Source organism: Catharus ustulatus, chromosome 2, assembly GCF_009819885.2.
Source record: "Catharus ustulatus isolate bCatUst1 chromosome 2, bCatUst1.pri.v2, whole genome shotgun sequence".
Taxonomy (NCBI): Eukaryota; Metazoa; Chordata; class Aves; order Passeriformes; family Turdidae; genus Catharus; species Catharus ustulatus.
In genome coordinates, this window is record NC_046222.1 from 93,719,387 (window position 1) to 93,737,240 (window position 17,854).

Sequence of the window (17,854 nt, forward strand, 5' to 3'; positions counted from 1 at the left end):
GGTGTTTCAGACAGCACCTCTCTGCCTGCCCTGCATCATCCCTGACTGGGAATGGAGCACTAGATGCACAGCCCTGCTTGATCAGGCAGGAGGCCAAGGCATTTATGCAACACCTCCTTAGTCTCCACAGGAAGACAACATCTGCCTAAAATCCTTCTCCAATTCTCCATGCTATGCTCTCCCCAGAAAGCAGCCAGAGGCTCAAACTTGTGCTGCAGTTTGCTACTGATAGGAGAGAGACTGACTGCAGGTGTAATCCTAGGTGGGGTGAACTGTTGGACACTCAGAACACCTCAGACAACCAGCAGTAATGACGAGCACCACATGTTTATTCCGTTTCTCTCTCCTAACATCATTTCTGATACTTGTTTCAAACTGCCCATTGCTCCTTGTAGCACGCCCTTTGGTTATGAAAAAATCCCAACCCCTCTATGAAACACCATAACACAGGCAGACATCACAGGAAATCTTAGGATTAAAGAGGGCAAGAAAATAATCCTAAATATAGTCTGGGTGGCTGCTCAGAAAAACACATTGGCCAGAGGGCTGTCAAACCCAGCTACTTCCTGGGGACACATCATCCCAGATAGACTTGCAGGGCTATCCTGGGCTGCTGGAGCCTTATGGACTGATTCTGCTGCCAAGCTGCAGCACAAGCTGTAGCAGATAATAGGCACCAGCATGAACAAAACCACACCACCAGCTGCCCACCACCAAAAATCCCACCCGCTGGAGAGATTCTGAGGACCTTCCAGACTTGTTCTTTGAAGAACTTAAGATATTTCTGGCCCTGCTAATGCCATGATGGTCTTCCAACAACACCCCCAGCAGTACTGTCCCTGGCACAGAGAGAAGCCCCAAGTAGAAGCAGTTTTCATTTTGGTCTTTACAAGAGGCAAGCACCGTACCGCGGGCCAGTGGGGTTTGTTCCGGCACAGGATGTCTGCGTCGTGAAGAGCTTGCTGATAGTTTTTCATCAACGTACAGAGCTCTGCCCGCTGTGCTATTAATGAACACTTGCAAGGAGCTGGAAAACAAAAACAGTTGCAAGGAACTTCATTAAAAGAAGTACTAGTGTAACCTCATATTCAGCCACTGTAACCGAAAAAATCACTACTTCACACCCATTACATTTATACTCTTCCATAATGGACAAAAAAAAGCAATTCCTTCATTCTTTCCTGCTTAAAATATATTCTTCTCACCCTGAAGCAACCTTTGTGTTGTATCTAGCAGGATATATTTCATAACCACAAACAGGACACCACTGCTCTTTTCCCCATCTTGCTTACAGGACACTTCTGGAAGCAAAAAGAAAAAAGCTGCAAGTGTTTCTACCCTCAGTGTGGAGAAAGAAATCACCAGTGCAAGAGTTCAGCTAAAACATTCCCAGAAGCCATTAAACAGTAAAAATGCATGCAGCCTTTACACTTCATATCCATTGCCTTCCCCAGGGCAAGCAATCACGATCACACACCTTGCCTCCACAAATTCATGAATCATTCAGTTCACATGGTTTATGAACATCTCAAGCATTATTATTCTGTCCTTTCTTAAGATCTCTAGAACCACAGAAACACTGGCTGATCCATGTTCAGCCAGTCCACCAGGACCTCCAGTTCTTTTCTGCAGATCTGCTGTCTAGTTCAGTCCATCCTGCTGCACAGGGTTACTGTGTCCCAGGTGTGCTTCCTTTGCAGAAGCAGGCAAGGCTGGTCAGCCCATGCCCCAGGTTGTTGGTTTGAATGGCAGCCCTGCCCTCCAGCACATGAATCGATTCTTCCTCTCCCAGTTTGGTGTCAGGGACAAACTTGCTGACAGTAAGCTCTGGCCTGTGATGGAAGCTGTGAATAAGGTGCTGAACTGTGTCAACCACATTACCAACACCTGGACAACACCACTGGCAGCCATCCACCCAGCAGTCCTCAAGTCATTAGCAACCACCTCATGTCCCATGGTCCAGTCAATTCTCCACCTCCCTGCCACAATGTCCCCAGCTTGGCAAGAAGGACACTGTAGCAGGCTGCAGCAGCACCCTTGCAAAACACACTAAGTCCCAAATAACACTCTGCTTTTTGTTCACTAGAACAACTACATCATCATAGGTGAGATTTATGAGAGATCTAGTCTTGATCACTGTTGACCTTCATATGCTGGGAGAGGCCTCTGGAAGGCTAGAAGCTGGTTGCTGGCAGCTAAGTGCAGCAGCCCTTTCCCAAATGTGAGTTGGTTAGAACTGTCAGAACTGTTAATAAATTTACAAAGGCTCTGAGGTGTGCTAAGAGAAAGTATCACATTTCTGCAAATTTTAAACTTTACATCCAAAATAGCTCACATCCAAACTTTTCCACCAAGTGCGACATGTTCACACACAGGGTTCCTGTCTCCACACATCTCCTGCTCTCTTCAGCGTGTTTTGGCTTCACTGTTTGATCTCACTTAAGCACCAGCATCCTAAATGAGTAAGCCCTTAGCAAGAACACATTGCCCAGACACAGCCCAGGTACAAGCACATGTGCATGGAGACTGCTGCTGCAAGCACAACTGCTGCAGATGCCACCACTCTCCAAGTTCAAGGACCTACCAGGAGGGATGGCCCAACATCACATCCTCCTCCCCCCATCTCCTCTCCTCTCCTCTCTTGGGCTGATGCTACTGCTTGTGCAGCAGGTTCGCGTGATTGCACCGAGAACCAGAGCAAAGAATCAATTGACTGGAAGTTCATTCAATAGCAACAAATAAATAGAAAGGTTTAAGAGGATCTGTTTCCCCTCAACTAGCTCACTGTACAGCAACACAAACTTGAGTGCCAGGACACTGGATGAGAAGGAAAGAAACAGAAAGGAGCGCTGCCTTTTTTGGCTGGAGTGTGGACTGATGCCAGATATACTAACTGCAGCATGACACATCAGGGCTGATGCTTCTGTGCTGCTCTCAGACAGTGACAGCTAGAGAGCACACTTAAAGAGCTCCACAAAAGCTCACGTGGTGGGGTTCTGTGCTGGTTTTTGTTTCTGTGGTTTTGTCATGGTTTGTTGAGGTTTTTTTTAAACTATTACATATGCAGACTGCTGCATGCAGTGATCCACATCTCTACCCGATAGTTTTTAAAAAGACTGCAAGTTAAATGAAGTGGAAAAGCAATTGACCTAAGACCTTCAAGTAAGTTTGTTTCTTTTAGCAGGTGTATGAAATATGAATATGAAATAATTTAATTTAGGTACATTTGAACAGTAAGGAATTCACACTTTGAATTTCCATCTTTGTATCTGCTCTAGGGTACCCACGTGCAGGGTATGCTGAGTAGGGTAGAAGCAGCAAGCAGAGTTAGGTAGCTCCACAGGAAAGGAGGGTGGGGTATCCACAGGGTGGGATACTTCTGGCACCATAGGGAAAGGAAGCAGTGTGAGATTAGGTGGCAAAGTAAATCAGCTTGCTGCTTCTGTTCACTACTGCACATTTTGACCACACTGATGCTTTCCAACACTTTCCAGAACAGTTCACACACCCAACAGACCCAAAAAGAAAACAGGTTCATCAGCTCTTTTTCAGGAGCTTGTCTTCACTGCAAAAGTTCTAAGCAAAAAGAAAAGCCATTGCAGAGCACAACAGTGTGGCAAAGGCTGCAGATCCTTCTGAAGCACAGTCCAAAGGTTCTTACAATATGAAAAGAAAATAAACCAACCTGGAGGCAAGCCAGAAAAAGCTACGTGTATTCAGGGCTTGTACCTCTCGTTCTGAGACTCAGTCAAAAAGCATAAGGTGTGGCCCATCTTAATGAGTAACTGGCAAGGAATGTTTAGTTTACTGAGAGAAAGGATAAAAACCCCAACAAACCAAACAGCTTTGCTAAAGAACAACAGTATATATGAGGCCATAGTGTAACAGGTCTTCTATAGGGAGATGAAGCATCTAGACTAGATACCATAGCTAGAGTGACGCCCAGCCACCTCCATTCAGGCTCACCTCACCCACAGAGCAAGCAGTGCAACCTGAAATCTTGCTGGCTCTACACCCAGCCCATGCATCCCTGATTCCCAGCCTCCTGCTATGAGCAGGACTGTCCCACGAGGGTCTGTGTTTCAGCAGGGCAAAGCTAGATGGACTGAAACTTCATTTTCTGTCAGTGGAACGGAGGTATCAGCTGACTGACTCCAACTCAGGGTTCATGTAGAAGTGGGATGAAAAAGCATATACCCAGCTGCAGCCAAAATAACTACTGGGTTTCTTGTGAACACCATGATACTGAGTTGTTACATGCCACAGCAAATGCTGTGGCAAAAATAATTAGTTACAGAAGGTGAAAGGAGAGGACTTGGATGTACAGAGTTTGGGAATGCTGCTGGATGCCAGTGTACAAGTATGCCAGTGTTCAAGGCCAGGCTGGACAATTGAGCACCCCAATCCAGTGGTCTAGTGGAAAGGGTCCCAGCCCGTGAGACTAGATGATCTTTAAGGTCCCTTCCAATTCTTAACATTTTGATTCTACACTATAATAACTGTTAAGTTTATTTTTGCAGTTAAAAAAAAACAAACAAAACAAACCCAAAGAAACAACCCTAAAAGAAAAAGCTGCACAATAGCCAAAAGTTTGTTTTAAAATAATGCACCCTTTCTCTCTTCTGGAGATAAAAAGCAGAGAAAAAAAGATTTCTTTTATAAAATGATTTATTATTTCAGGCCAAATTAAAAAAGAAAAGCGTAGAAAATTTTACTGTTTCCACAATACCAGCAGATGGCATTTTGTGAATCCAACTCCTCCTGGGAATCTACAGCTGCACAGCAAAATTTATGTCCTTGTCAGCATCAGGGATGCAGTACTGAGGCTCCCAGGATCTGCGGCTCTGGGCAGCTGGGACACAGGGACTTCCTCCAAGACACAAGTCCTGGAAGTCTTCCCAGGCATCTCCCTTCCCCCCACAGCCATAATCCCACTGTACCAAATAAAACCCGGGCCCATACAGGGCCCAGAGCAAAGGCATGTTTGGGTCTTTACCTCCTGGACCCTCCTTTGGACCACCAAATACTGCCTACCCTGAGTGTGGCTGAGTACTTGGATTTCTTCAAAATCACTAATTTTCCCTCTCACACCATGTTTGTGCTCATCTGCAGGTTCATGATAGTGTGTTTTTATTTATGCAGAAGCTATCAACCAAAATTACTTTTCTAGATTGCCCAAGCATTCAAGTTTTTTTAAAAAACTATTCTGTTGAATTTGGGAGGCTGGTAGGAGAACAGAATTCACAGAATAACTAGGTTGGAAGAGACCTCCAAGATCATCAAGTCCAACCCATGCCCTAACACCTCAACTAGACCATTGCACCAAGTGCCACATCCAGTGTTACTGCATACACTGGGATGGTGACTCCACCATTCCAGAACAGGGCTCCCCAAAATCTCCTTGTGCCTGGAAGGCAGTTAGGGGAATTATGAGAGTTTGCCCGGCTGACTGTAGATGATGATAGAAGTTTTACTGTAATAAACTACACTGTAATTTCTTCCAGAACTCAGAAAAGAAAGAACAAGTTTAAAGTTACTAGAACTCTCTAACTCTCCTTATCTGACAATTCTTCCTAGAAAATTGCATCTTGTTCACACCTATTTCAATACTAAGCATATTTCCTGAAGACATAAGCAGAATTAAAATAGCATCATCACAAACACCTTCAGTCTTGCTTGTAAGAGTCAGCCTGCACAGTTTTTCAGCAGAAATTTCTCTCACATTTTAAAGAAATTTCTGCCCTGGAGAGAGAAAGAAACTTGGCTTGTTTTGCTACATTATGTTCTGAACAATTCAGTATTGAAAGCGTTTTAATAAGCTTGAAAAATAATATTAAACATATTATCATTTCATTGAGAAATTAGCAAGTTTTAGTAATTAATTAAATAGCAAATTAGCTTTTCACCTCCAACTTCATGTAAGCATGACAAGTCCATCCACAAAACTGAATGCACAGGGTTGTTTGGTAGGGAAATAGGGGGTGGCAAAGAGAAAGGTGCAGTTTAGATAAAACAACTAGCAGAAGTAGTAAAGACATTCAGGACTTTAAAATAAGACTTCATTTCACGGCCAAGATGAAAACCAGTGTCAGCTTCCCAAACCTGATTAATGGGGACAATGAACATGACCACATACTTGCCATCAGCAAACCCATGTTTTCTGTATCATCAGTCCACCTTAACTGGATTAACAACTGGACTTTAGGAAGTATACATATTTTCTGAACACCATGGTTTTTCCTTCTTGCATTTACATCACTGGTATCTTCCTGAAGTAATCAGAGATCCCAGAGAAAGTGTGCAAGAGCTTTTAGTGCACAGATAATGCAATGGAAGATGGTTCTTCCTCCAGAAGTCTACCCAGCACCCTACCACAGCATTTACAAGGCAGGCATCTGTAAACAGGACCCTGCAGGTAAACGGAACACCCATTTCTCCTGGAGGACCAAGGGACCAACATGAGCACACAGTAGTGTACGGCCTTAGGTACTCTTGAAATAGGCTGTGGTGAGGATGAGAAGAATGGGGCACTACCATCCTCCACTTGGAGCGTGTGCCACCAATTTTCAGGAAGATGTAACTTTAAGATTTACACTAATTTCTCTCGGGTCTCTGTATTTTGCTGCTCAAAAGCCCAGGTTTAAGAACACAGCTCTTGCAGTGTGCTGAACAAAATGCTTTAGATTATTCTCAGCAGTTTTATTTCAGGTTCAGTAAGTCCTCAGCTAGGAAGCTCCATATGTTATTTAAAGCTGGACTGTCATCACTGCTAAGCACAGCTAATCATTATTCCGGAGAAACACCATGAAGGAAGTTGTATGCTACCCAGAAGAGCTGCTACAGATGATGCAGCTAACTTTGCACCCTCACTTTTGTGCTGTAGCTATGGTCTCATGAGGCAGAAGCATGCAAATTACATTACATTATATTATTACAAATTAATGTATTACCAATTACATTAACCTACAATTTAATTTGCATGTCCACAACTCCAAAGCCAATGATAACCTTACTTCCAAACCAATAAGTCATGAACTGCAGCAGCAGCAAAAGCCCCAAATTCAAGAACATTCCAGCATAGAGCTAAGTGTAATATATTAAATTATTGTTTCCTCCTATGCAAATTCTAATCTTTCAACACTTTGCTAGATGCCTGCTAGTCTTTCCAGGTAATACAGCATGAAACAACACACCCTTCCTGTATTTTCAGTTCCCACTCTACCCTTTGGACATTCGGACTGCTTCACGTGAGGTACCCCAAGTCCACCTATGGCCTCTTGGCACTAGTATCACAAAAGCAGTAAGTACACAAATATGACTCATTTTCCAATGCTAATTCACCCAGCATTTAGTTAATGGGAAAGGTTTCCTACCAAAGCCCCAGTCAGAAAGGAATTATCCTCTCAAAGAGCAGGTGAAGAGACTGCACCAAATCAAGATATCTATGGACCAAAGTATGATACAACAAGCAAGATTCAAAACCAAAACAAAAAATCTCAGGGGGTCAACCCCCTTCCAGATCTCCAAAGTACCCAAGGAAAAGTTCTGATCTCCCCAAAGAAACCTATGCTAGGAGCAAAAGAACTCGTGCTTGCAAGGAGACTCCAAAGACACCACTGCACTTTGCAGACAAGTGGGACCAGTCAAGCAGGTCACCTGTGATCACAGTTTAGTAAGATGAATTTACAGTCAGATATTCTATCATAAAACTACTTTACAAGTGACAACCTAGTTGCCTTCTTTAACATGATTAGTACATAAGCTACATTTCTACAAGTTACTCTTTAGGTCTTCATAAGCTTATTTTTCTTTAAAGCTTGTTTCAAAACTTGTAACTTTTGCAAAAAGGGTCCTCTTATTTCTCAGCTAATACCTCATTCTTTCTGTCCTTAAATAGAGCTGACCACTTAATACATTTGCAAAAAAGAGTACTGCAATACCCTACTGATTTTAAGATAAGGAAGCACAAGCCAGTTCTGTAAATGTCTTCTTTCAAAAGTAAAAGACATTCTGTTATACTTTATCAAAGAAAAAAGAGTATGCTGCTAGAAGAGACTTCAAAAATTCTTCAGACTTTGTTAAGTAGGTATAACTCATTCTCAAGGATTGCTGAAGTAGTTCAATTATTTATAGGAATTTACATCTGGGTTACATACATGAAGGGAGAGGGGGAAATACAGTTCTGTATCATTTAAGATGTATTAACTTACATGAGCAATGTTAATTACTTTTTAAAAAAACACACAAAACCCCAAAAAACCCACAGTAACTCTGTCTACCATGCAGCATGATGCCTCCTACCCTTGGCCAGGGATGAACAAGCCTCCTGACCACCTTGGCTCTGGTCTTGCAGCTCAGTAATGCCTCTGCCTTCAACTGACCCTTTACAAGCAGGCAAAAACTTCCCAAGATCCAACTACAGGACCTGAACACTCAACCACAAGCTCTGCACAAAGCAAGAGTAACACAAGCTTCTCCTCCAAATGACTTGACATGTTTCCAGTGCTGACATTCATGTACAACAGAGCAAAGAGGTTTTGGAGACACACTTTAAGCGGATTCCAAGACACGATTTTACAGAGGGATGGGAAAGTTCCTTTTTTTAGCACAACTCCTCTAAGTGGTAAGCAACTACTATTTTTCGTAGCAGGTAATTTCAGAAACACTACCTCTCATTCTTGTCTTAAGTCACCTTAATTTAGGAGCTACAAAATTGAATATTCTTCTGATACATTATTAAAATGACTGAACCAGTTGCTGTTGCCAGAGTCACGACAGTTGTCTACCATGGCTTCTTTGTTGTTTTTGCAAAAAGGCTGGTACACCATCAAAGACTTACTTCTTTACTACTGCAAACAGGAAAGTGTACCCAAGACCCTGTGAGGAAGGAAGATTTGGCCAACATCTTTTCTACCATATCTGGAAAAGACAAACAACCTTATCTTTTAATAGCAGCCTTCTAGAAATGATGTACAAAAGAAGAGACCATTAAAGTGTTCTAATACACATAATTCACATACAGGTGCATGTGGATCTCTCTAGCAGTTTTCTTTGAACGAGACTTTGGTGCAAGTGCATCATTAATGAGGGTACAAGAAAATGGCAGAATTAATAAAATGCATACAAAGGCATCAGCCTCCTCTACAAAAATTTAAGCACAGTTCTCTCTAAAGAGAGCTCAGTAGCTTCCCAGTGCAGATGGGTACTCTGCTTCTTCTGACCCTTGACCTAGGACTAACAGAGAAATCCATCACTGGGCAGGGGTGCAGTAGGAAAGCACCTGAAGGCTGTCCCACCAGTCCACCAAGAAATTCTGATCATCATTATCCCCCTTTATCTGAAACAACTTAGACACAGACATAGAAGGAAAATGCCCAAGCAAATTACGTATTTCTGGGGCATGTCAGAACACTTCCCCACATCTCTCTTAAGCCTGTAAGCACTCAGTCTAACTCCAAGAATGCTTGGCTGGAAGTTCACCTGTGCCATGCTCTCCAGGAAGGAGTGTAACCCCACAATCTGTCATTTACCTAGAAGGAAAATCTACAGCAGTTGCTCTCCAATCAACTCACATTGAAGATTTGTGTCTTCCTTTGTGTCTTTTTTCTACTGCCTCCTGGCCTGCCCCACCCCTTTAATTCAATTCTTACAAAGAGAGAATTTGGAAGGCATCAGATAATTTTCCATTAATTGCTTGAACACAAAATTAGTGTTGAGTGGCCACAATAAGCTTTCTTTTGGATCAGACCAATTTACGGTGATCATTCACTGGGACAAGAGGGGAAGGTTCTCCAAGGTCTGGCCAAGACCACAACCACCACCCTGTGGGCCAGAGCTCAGTGAGCAGCTTTCCACTCTGGAGACTGGAGACGGAGCATCCCCAGCAGCTACACAACAGCATCTCCCTTGCTTGCCCCAAAACACTGCTACCTCTGACACTACTTTGGACTTGGTACAAACTCACCTCTTCTCCTTGGCCTTTCCTACACCACCCTTTATCCACTTGAAACAAAGATCCACACAGACATATGGAAAGTGCAAAGAAGCCTTTTCACCTGAAGTCCTCAATCTTTCAACATGTTTTGAAAACTCTGTGATACAGTTGATCTTGATCTCCTACATGCTCATTCTGGAACCCTTTAGGGGTGAAACTAAAATCCTAGGCAATGTGAGCAACTGCATGCATTAGCTATCTCCCCCCTAGCCCAGGACAAACATATTTCTGCTCAGAAGAGTCCATCACACTAGGAGTAAATGCAACGACTTTGAGTGTTTGCTGAGCTCTTATAGCTCTCCAGAAACAATGATCTTCTCAGGCTTGATAAACTCTGCAGCAATGGGTAACCACACACCAAAGCCAACATGCCTCATGTAGAAACAGAGTGTCCTGGAACGCCACGGCTGGGACCCAACTGCACAGCACACAGCAAGCAAACAAGGAGCTGCTCCATCACACCACAGGAGCCAGGACAGGCTCAACCTTTCACACTCAAAGAAGCTCATTTGAGATTAGGGTCAGGTGGGCACACCACAGCGTCACAGCCCTCCCAGCAAAACCACAGCCCTGTGGGCAGGCTTGAGAGACCACCCAAGACCTGCAACTGCTTATACAGCCCTGGAAACAAAACCTCTACAAAACAGCAGTAACAGGAGCCACAAAACTACACCCCTGGGCTTTGTATCCCCGAGCAGACATCTTCAGGTTTATTTACAGGAAAGGCACAGGATGTTAACAGGCTGTTTCAGTACAAAGAAGGGCACAGAGAAATTCTGGCTTAAGGCATGACCAAAGACCATCCCAAACTTCTCATACTCTGCATGCATGTTGTCTAATGAATGCACCCTCATCCACACCACAGCTCTTTTAGAGCTGTACCTGGGAAAAGCTCTATTCACAATCTTCCCAAAAAAAAAAAAAAAAAAAAACCACAAAAAACCCCCCACAAAACTAGAACACACTCCCTAAAGCACATCCTCAAAATACATTAATTTGTCACTGAAATCTAGCTGACTTTAACTTCAGATACACAGCCTAAGGATGTATGCCTGGATATAAAGAAATGACTGTACTCCTCCCAAGCACAGTCTCTCCAAATAGTATATCCATCAGAGAGAGCAGCAGGTGAAAGAAAAAAGGGTGCAGAAAGCACATACTGCACAAAAAGCCCCCAAACCCAAATAAACAAAAGAAAGCAACCCCACAAAAGAAGCAATCTTGCACACATGTATCATATATTTCAGTTTAATTAACCTAGGAGTCCAGGCAATCAAGACCAGTTAGAAGAGAAGGGATGTCAGAGAGGAAGCCCACCTCTGATCCTCACACAAATGAAATTGAGAAATCTGGGGTAATGGCCATGAGAGCAACATTTGGACAATACTTGATCTTATGATGGCTGAACAGCATAAAGCTTGGCACAAAAAACGATCCATCTGGAAATAAATGCTTTCTTTCAAGCAGCTTGACATATGCTTGCTTTGGAGCTGTGGTAATTAGATACTGTACAATAATGGAGGATCTATTACAATGTCTATAGCAGCAAAAAAAAAAAAGGCAGTGACTTTGTCTAAAACAGCAGAGATCTCGTCTCAAGAGGACTGGAAGGATCAAATAGCAAAGCTGATTTTCTTAAGAACAAAAAACCCCACTCAACCACACCTGAATCCATAGCAGACTATGGGAGTGAGCATGGGAGCAGCAGCGTTACTGTAGATGTGATGGTTTAGGACAAAAGAGGAACATACTAAGAGTATGAGTTTGTAAGACTACAACTGTTGAACTGGAAAAAGCTGACAACTTAAAGGCATGTAGACCTCTTCCCAGACCTGAAATATGTACCAGACATTCCAGATTGCACCAGAAATGTAATTCAAGAATTGAAGCACCTTGAGAACTGAAGTGTGAATAAGGTCACAATCAGAACGAGCAAAGTGACAGGAAAACTTGCTTTAATATTGCATCACACAAAGCTAGTTGTAACAAATGCACCACTAAAAAAAACTCACTGAAGTGTGCGCACTGCCAAGAAACCTGGAATTTTACCTAACTTTATATCATAATTGTATAAGCAATGTGTTTATGTGCCTTCAGATGCCGCAAAGAAATTGTAGTGATACCCAGGCCCTTGACACTCGATAGCAATACACAAGCATGTTGAGGTTGTTAAAAGCACTTATCTTCTCACACATTAGAATTGTGTTCAGCTGGAAGTAGAGGAAACTGAGGGGACACCTCATCACAATTCACAGCTTCCTGACAAGGGGAAGTGGAGGGCCAGGCACTGATCTCTTTTCTCTGGTGACCAGGGATAGGACCTGAGGAAACAGCATGAGTCTGAGTCTGAGGAGGTTTAGGCTGGATTTTAGGAAAAGATTTTTCACCAAGCAGGTGACTGAGCACTGGAACAGGCTCCCCAGGGAAACGGTCACAGCCACAAGCTTGACAGATTGGACAATGCTCTCAGGCACATGGTGTGACTCTTAGGGCTGTCCTATGCTTTTAAGTCACCCATATGCCAACATTTAAATAACTGAACAGTTAGAAAAGAGCTGTACGGTTTTTTTCTCCTTATTTACTATGATACTTGGCTGGAAAACAAGAAGGCAACTGCTGAAAAGCAGTACCTGATCAACATGTGGCAAGAATTTAAGAACATGAGGCTCATACACAGCAGTTCAATTTGTGAGAAACAGCACCGTCACGCACAAAACATCAAAAAAGATGATGGGCTGGGGACATGGGCTGCCTTCCATCAGCAGGAATTGGGATCCACTACAGGGTAGTTTCTGACATGTAAACCCATAGCTTTTGGATTTCAAATGCTAGCAAGATATCCGTTATTATTTCCAACTACAATTTTATTAAAAAGGAAAAACTCAATTTCACTAACAGATGAGGACTTTCTGAACAGATTTCCAGGCTCCTTGGAAAATCACTGAAGACATGAATAAGGACACTGCAAAGGAGTTATCTTGAGACCCTGATGCACAACAGTCATGGCTGGAGATTGTACTCCAGGGACAGGAGGGAGAAAGACACATACTGTGTAAGAACACCAGCAGCACACCACAGTCCTCCCTCTCCTTTCACCCCCATGCAGACACAGCAAGAAGGAGAGACAACAGTGAAAACAGTTCTCTAAAAACCTCCTCAAACATGAATTTCATTGATGAGATGCTATTTTCCCCAGCAGTAGGACCCTGAACCAAAAATACTAGGAGGCTTTCCTACCGAAAACTCACCGTATCCACCAGTGACCTACATTAAGCCTCTCCTCTCCCTCTGTTTCACCTTCCTTCTTGGGCTCCATCCTGCCCTATTTTAATAGGGATTACTACAGCTAAACCACATAATAGTTTTATAGGGACACTCAGCTAGGACTAAAAACTTGTCACATCTAGCTGGAAAAATGGAAGAATTAGCAGAAGTAATGGTTTAATGGTTTCCACAGCCAGCATCAGCTGTGAGGAGACAGAAGAGTTTGGGATGGGATAGCATAGCATACTATCTCCTATACCTACCATGAAACCGTGGCAAAAAAAAATGAAAGTGAGTCAAGGACTGGCATAACGGTGAAATTGTTTCTCTCCAAAGTAAAAGAAATTAAAAAAAAAAAATCAGAGCCATTTATCTCTGCATGTAAGAACTAGGATCAAAGAACACGGATTTTAGTCAATGCAAGGAAGGAGCTCATCGACAGAGGAGCGGCACAGTTTCCCCTACACTTGTCTTTCAAAGACATTTACCCGCAGGATTTCGTCAGTGTTGAAACGACGGAGGTTTTCTCCCCCCTTCCTCCTCGATTAAACCGGCCATCCATCACGCTGAGAGCGGAGGAGCGGCAGATCCCGGGGGATTTGCCGAGATCGCGGCTCCACGGCTCTCCGACATTGGCGGTGTTGTACCACCCCCACCGCTCGCAGGGCAAACAAGCCGGGCGCACGCACGCACATCCACTACTACAAGGCTACAACCGAGAGAGCAGGATCCACCCACTACTCGGCACAGAGCCTGAAAACAAGCTAGTTTTGATAAACTAAAGCTGCCATCGGTTTGGCAGAGGAGGAAGGCAGGCATTTTTATTTAAAGCCAAGCTCTTCAGAGAACACCCTGCACACAGAAATCATGCGCGTCAACAAAGAGGCTACGCTCAAAACACGGGCGGACCCATCTCTCCAAGGATAAACGTAGATTAATCTCAAGTATTTTGCACAGTGCCAAGACAAAGGAAATTTTCTGAGCCTTTACACCTACTGATATCTCGTTACATGTTTTCAAAGCTTTTATGTTGCTGAAGGTGCAGCTGCACGTAGCTGAATGAATCCGACTCACATACTCATTTCTTCCACGAAGCCGCGGCGGGGCACAACACGACCACTACCGCGTATCCTACACTGAATGATGGCTTCCCCATAAATAGGAAAGCGGGTTTTCTAGAAATACTGCATAATGAGTCATCGGCAGCGAACAGCTAAACGCCAGGCACCTTCAGAGCAAGGACAGAAATACCAATAGAACAAAAATAGCCATTCACTGGAGCGGGGGGCGGGCGTGAGGAGACCCGCTGGCAGGATTCCCGCTCGTAACCTCCCCCAGGTGCCCTCTCCCACCATTCAGCGCAAGCCCCCTCCCCGCCCGGCTGCGGGGCCAGCTCGGTGCCGGCGGGCAGCGCTGCCCCCGCCGCGCCCCCTCCTCCTCCTCCCCGCAGGCGCCACTCACCCATCTCTAGGGCCTGGTTGTACTTCTCCAGGGCGGCCGGCAGCTCCTGGCGCTCCCGCAGCGCGTCGCCCTCGGCGCGGAGCCGCCGCGCCCGGCTCTCGGCGCCGAACCACTTGTGCAGCAGGTTGCCCAGCACCACGTTGACCCGCGGGCGGCCGGCGGCCGGCGGCGGCGCGGCGGCGGCAGGGGTCGGCTCGGCGGGGCGGCGCGGGCGGTGGCAGCGGCCGCAGTCGCCGGGCTCGGCGCAGCGGCGGCAGTGGGTGTGCCCGCAGTGCAGGGTCACCGGCTCGCACAGCAGCCGCCGGCACAGGGGGCAGGCGAAGAGCTCGGGCGGCCGGCAGCACGCCGGGTCGCCCAGACTCTCGCCCTCCGCCCCGCCGCCGCCGGCCGCGCCGCTCCCCCAGGGCGGGAGGCGCAGCTCCTTGTCGCGGATGCTGAGGGCGACGCTCTCCGCCAGCTCCCGCAGCTCCTCGGGCCGCAGCCGCGCCAGCCGCGCCGCCGCGCCGTAGGCGTCCAGCGCCTCGGCCATGCGGCCGGCCCTGGCCAGCGCGTCAGCGCGGCGGAGGCACAGGCCCCGCTCGGGCTGCGGCAGCCCGGCCAGCTCCGAGCCGTAGATCTCGGCCGCCAGCTCGAAGTTGCCGCCGCGGAAGGCCTCCTCCGCCACCTGCAGCATCTCGGCGCAGGGTCCCCCCGCCGCCGCCGCCCTGGCCCCGGCGGCGGGCGGCAGCGCGCAGGGCCCCGGGCCCAGCTCCATGCCCGCGCGGCGCCGCCGGCCCCGGGCCGCCCTACTCCATGCTGGGCCCGCGGCGCTGCCGACTCCGGCTTCTTCCTGGGAGGGGACGGCGACGGAAGGGAGGGAGGGATGGAGGGGGGGCGTGTCACATCTCTGCAGCAGGGGGGCGGCTCCCGGGAAGGGGAAGGGGGAACGGTGGCGGGGATGGGGGGCGGACCGGCTCCAGGCTTATGTAAAGGGCGAGCGGTTGGGTAAAACCGCCCGAGGTCGGCAGACCGCCCGCCCTCCCCGGGGGCAGCGGTGGCGCGGCGGGAGCGCCTCTTCCCTCCCTCCGCCCCTCCTTCCGTGCCCGCCCGGCCGCCGCTGCCAGGTGCCGGTGCCGCACGTGCCCGCCCCGCACGTGCCCCCGCGCCGCCGCGCCCGCACGTGCGCCCGGTCCGGCGGCGGCTCCCGGCGGGAGCGGGGCCGCGGGGGCTTCCGCCGTGCGGCTCCTGCCGAGCGCAGCCTCTTCCTTCCCGTTTCCTGGTGTCCGGCCTTAACCGCTTCCTCGCCGCGGCTGCCGGACCCTCCTGGCCCGTCCCGCCGTGCGCCGGGACCCCCCCGGTCCCTCCCCGCCGCCGGGCGCACCGCGCCGAGTGGGTCCGGGAGCAGTATCGGTTGTTTGTTTTTATTTCTCTGGTCTCCGAAAAAGCAGGTACTTGCTGTCTCTTAAATAAATAAATACACAAATAAAAAAAAAAATCAAAAAGACGTTTCCCAAACCCCACAACTGTTAGGGAAAAAATCCTTTTTGCAAGTGGCAGCCTCGCCAGCACAGCTTGGGATCCACGAGTCGTGCTGAGCGCTGGCTTGTGCATCGGCAGCAACAATAAAGATAATGCAGCTGGAAGTTAGTTAATCATGCGTGAGTCAGAGAGGAATCCAACTTGCTCCGCAGGAATAACAGGAGCAGTAAAAAAAAAAGTTAGGCAACGTTTATTTTAGACACAGCTGTAAACAAACCGCTCTGAGAAGCGGAAAGCCTGTCAATCCAATGGGGAGATACCCACGTCCAGCTGCTTTTTGGGCTGCAGCTGGACAGCAGAGGGTATTTTTGGCTTTGCCTCTCTCCTGCTAGGCCTCCAACTAATGGCCTCAGCCCACATCAGGAAAATCTCATTCATTAACTATTGTCCCAAATAGTTTTTATACTATAAAAGTGTATTGGTTTTCCAAATAGTATGGTTTTAACTTTCTTTAGATGTATGTTGGTGGTGTTATATACTGCAGTGTGATAAATGTGATTCGTGCTAACTAAATTTTAGCTATATTAGCAAAATTGTACTGATATCAATAGAAAATAATTGTTACAAAGCAAAAAGAAAGAAAAGAGGAAATGGTGAGACAAAGCAGATGGAATCCTCCAGATGTTAGGTGGGAGTAGTAAAAGGATGTAGGTTTGATAAGCAGCATCTAGAAATAAAAAGTTTTGACCTTGGAATGGGCCAAATTGGGATGATTCCAGTCATGGAACTTGGATAAGGCTTTATTGTGGGAACATATGCTTAATTACATAACCCCAAGCTTAGTGTGCTTGTGCTAGCTGCAAGGTTACACAGGGGACACCGATGAAGACATAGAGCCTTCATCGGAAATAGGACCCCTGAAAGGATGAGAGAGCCCTAACTACTAGTCGAGCATGCACAACACAACATAGTGATGTAGATTTTAGGAAGAGAAATTAGGAGGAGCTTTCCAGAAAATTATGTATTAATATGCATTAGCATACAGTATATAAGTGGGATTCTTGGTTTGATTATTTGGTACATGTGGAAGGGCAGGCCCCTTCCCGTACTCCCAGTCGGTTTTGCTTATGCTTTATACAAGCCTCAATTATATTAAATTACTCACTGCCAAATTTTGTATATACTCAAATATATGTATCTAATATACTTTGTATTCATCTATATACAGTTGTTGCTATTAAAATTGCTGCTAAATTTAATCTTGTTGTTTAATAAATTGGACAAATAGAATGTCATTCATAACAGAATTAAGGTGGGATGGAATCCCATTCCCATTTTATCTAAGTCACTTAGGGATGTTAATTATAGCATAGAGGACAGAAACACTGTGGTTCATTCTAGTCTGTGGTATCAAGGACAAGCCATTGAATTTTGGACAGATGATGAAAATATGGACTCGCTGCTTGAGCCACCCCACAGTATTATTCTCTCATTCCTATGACCCTAATAAGGAGCAGCAGCATTTTTGCTGACTGCTCCCATCCTACTCATCTGGTGATTAGGCTCTTTGGCTGGGAACTCCCCAGCAGCCCTCCTTGCTTTCCTGTGGAAGGAGATAGCAGGGAAATCCATCCTGTCACGCCACTTTTCCCCACGTGTCTTTGGACTGCTGTGTGA

The 17,854-nt window shown here is 46.2% G+C and overlaps 1 protein-coding gene across 1 annotated transcript in view; it reads right to left on the reverse strand.

The window, feature by feature from the left end:
- Positions 1-15,476, reverse strand: part of LONRF2 (LON peptidase N-terminal domain and ring finger 2) — a 34,000-nt gene extending 18,524 nt beyond the window's left edge. The window contains exons 1-2 of the mRNA XM_033051730.2: positions 14,720-15,476; positions 909-1,027 (exon numbers count right to left, since the gene is read on the reverse strand). Of these exons, the coding sequence (XP_032907621.1) occupies positions 909-1,027; positions 14,720-15,473 (873 nt within the window). The 5' untranslated portion in view covers positions 15,474-15,476. The remainder of the gene's footprint in view (positions 1-908; positions 1,028-14,719) is intronic.
- Positions 15,477-17,854: the final 2,378 nt, after the last annotated feature.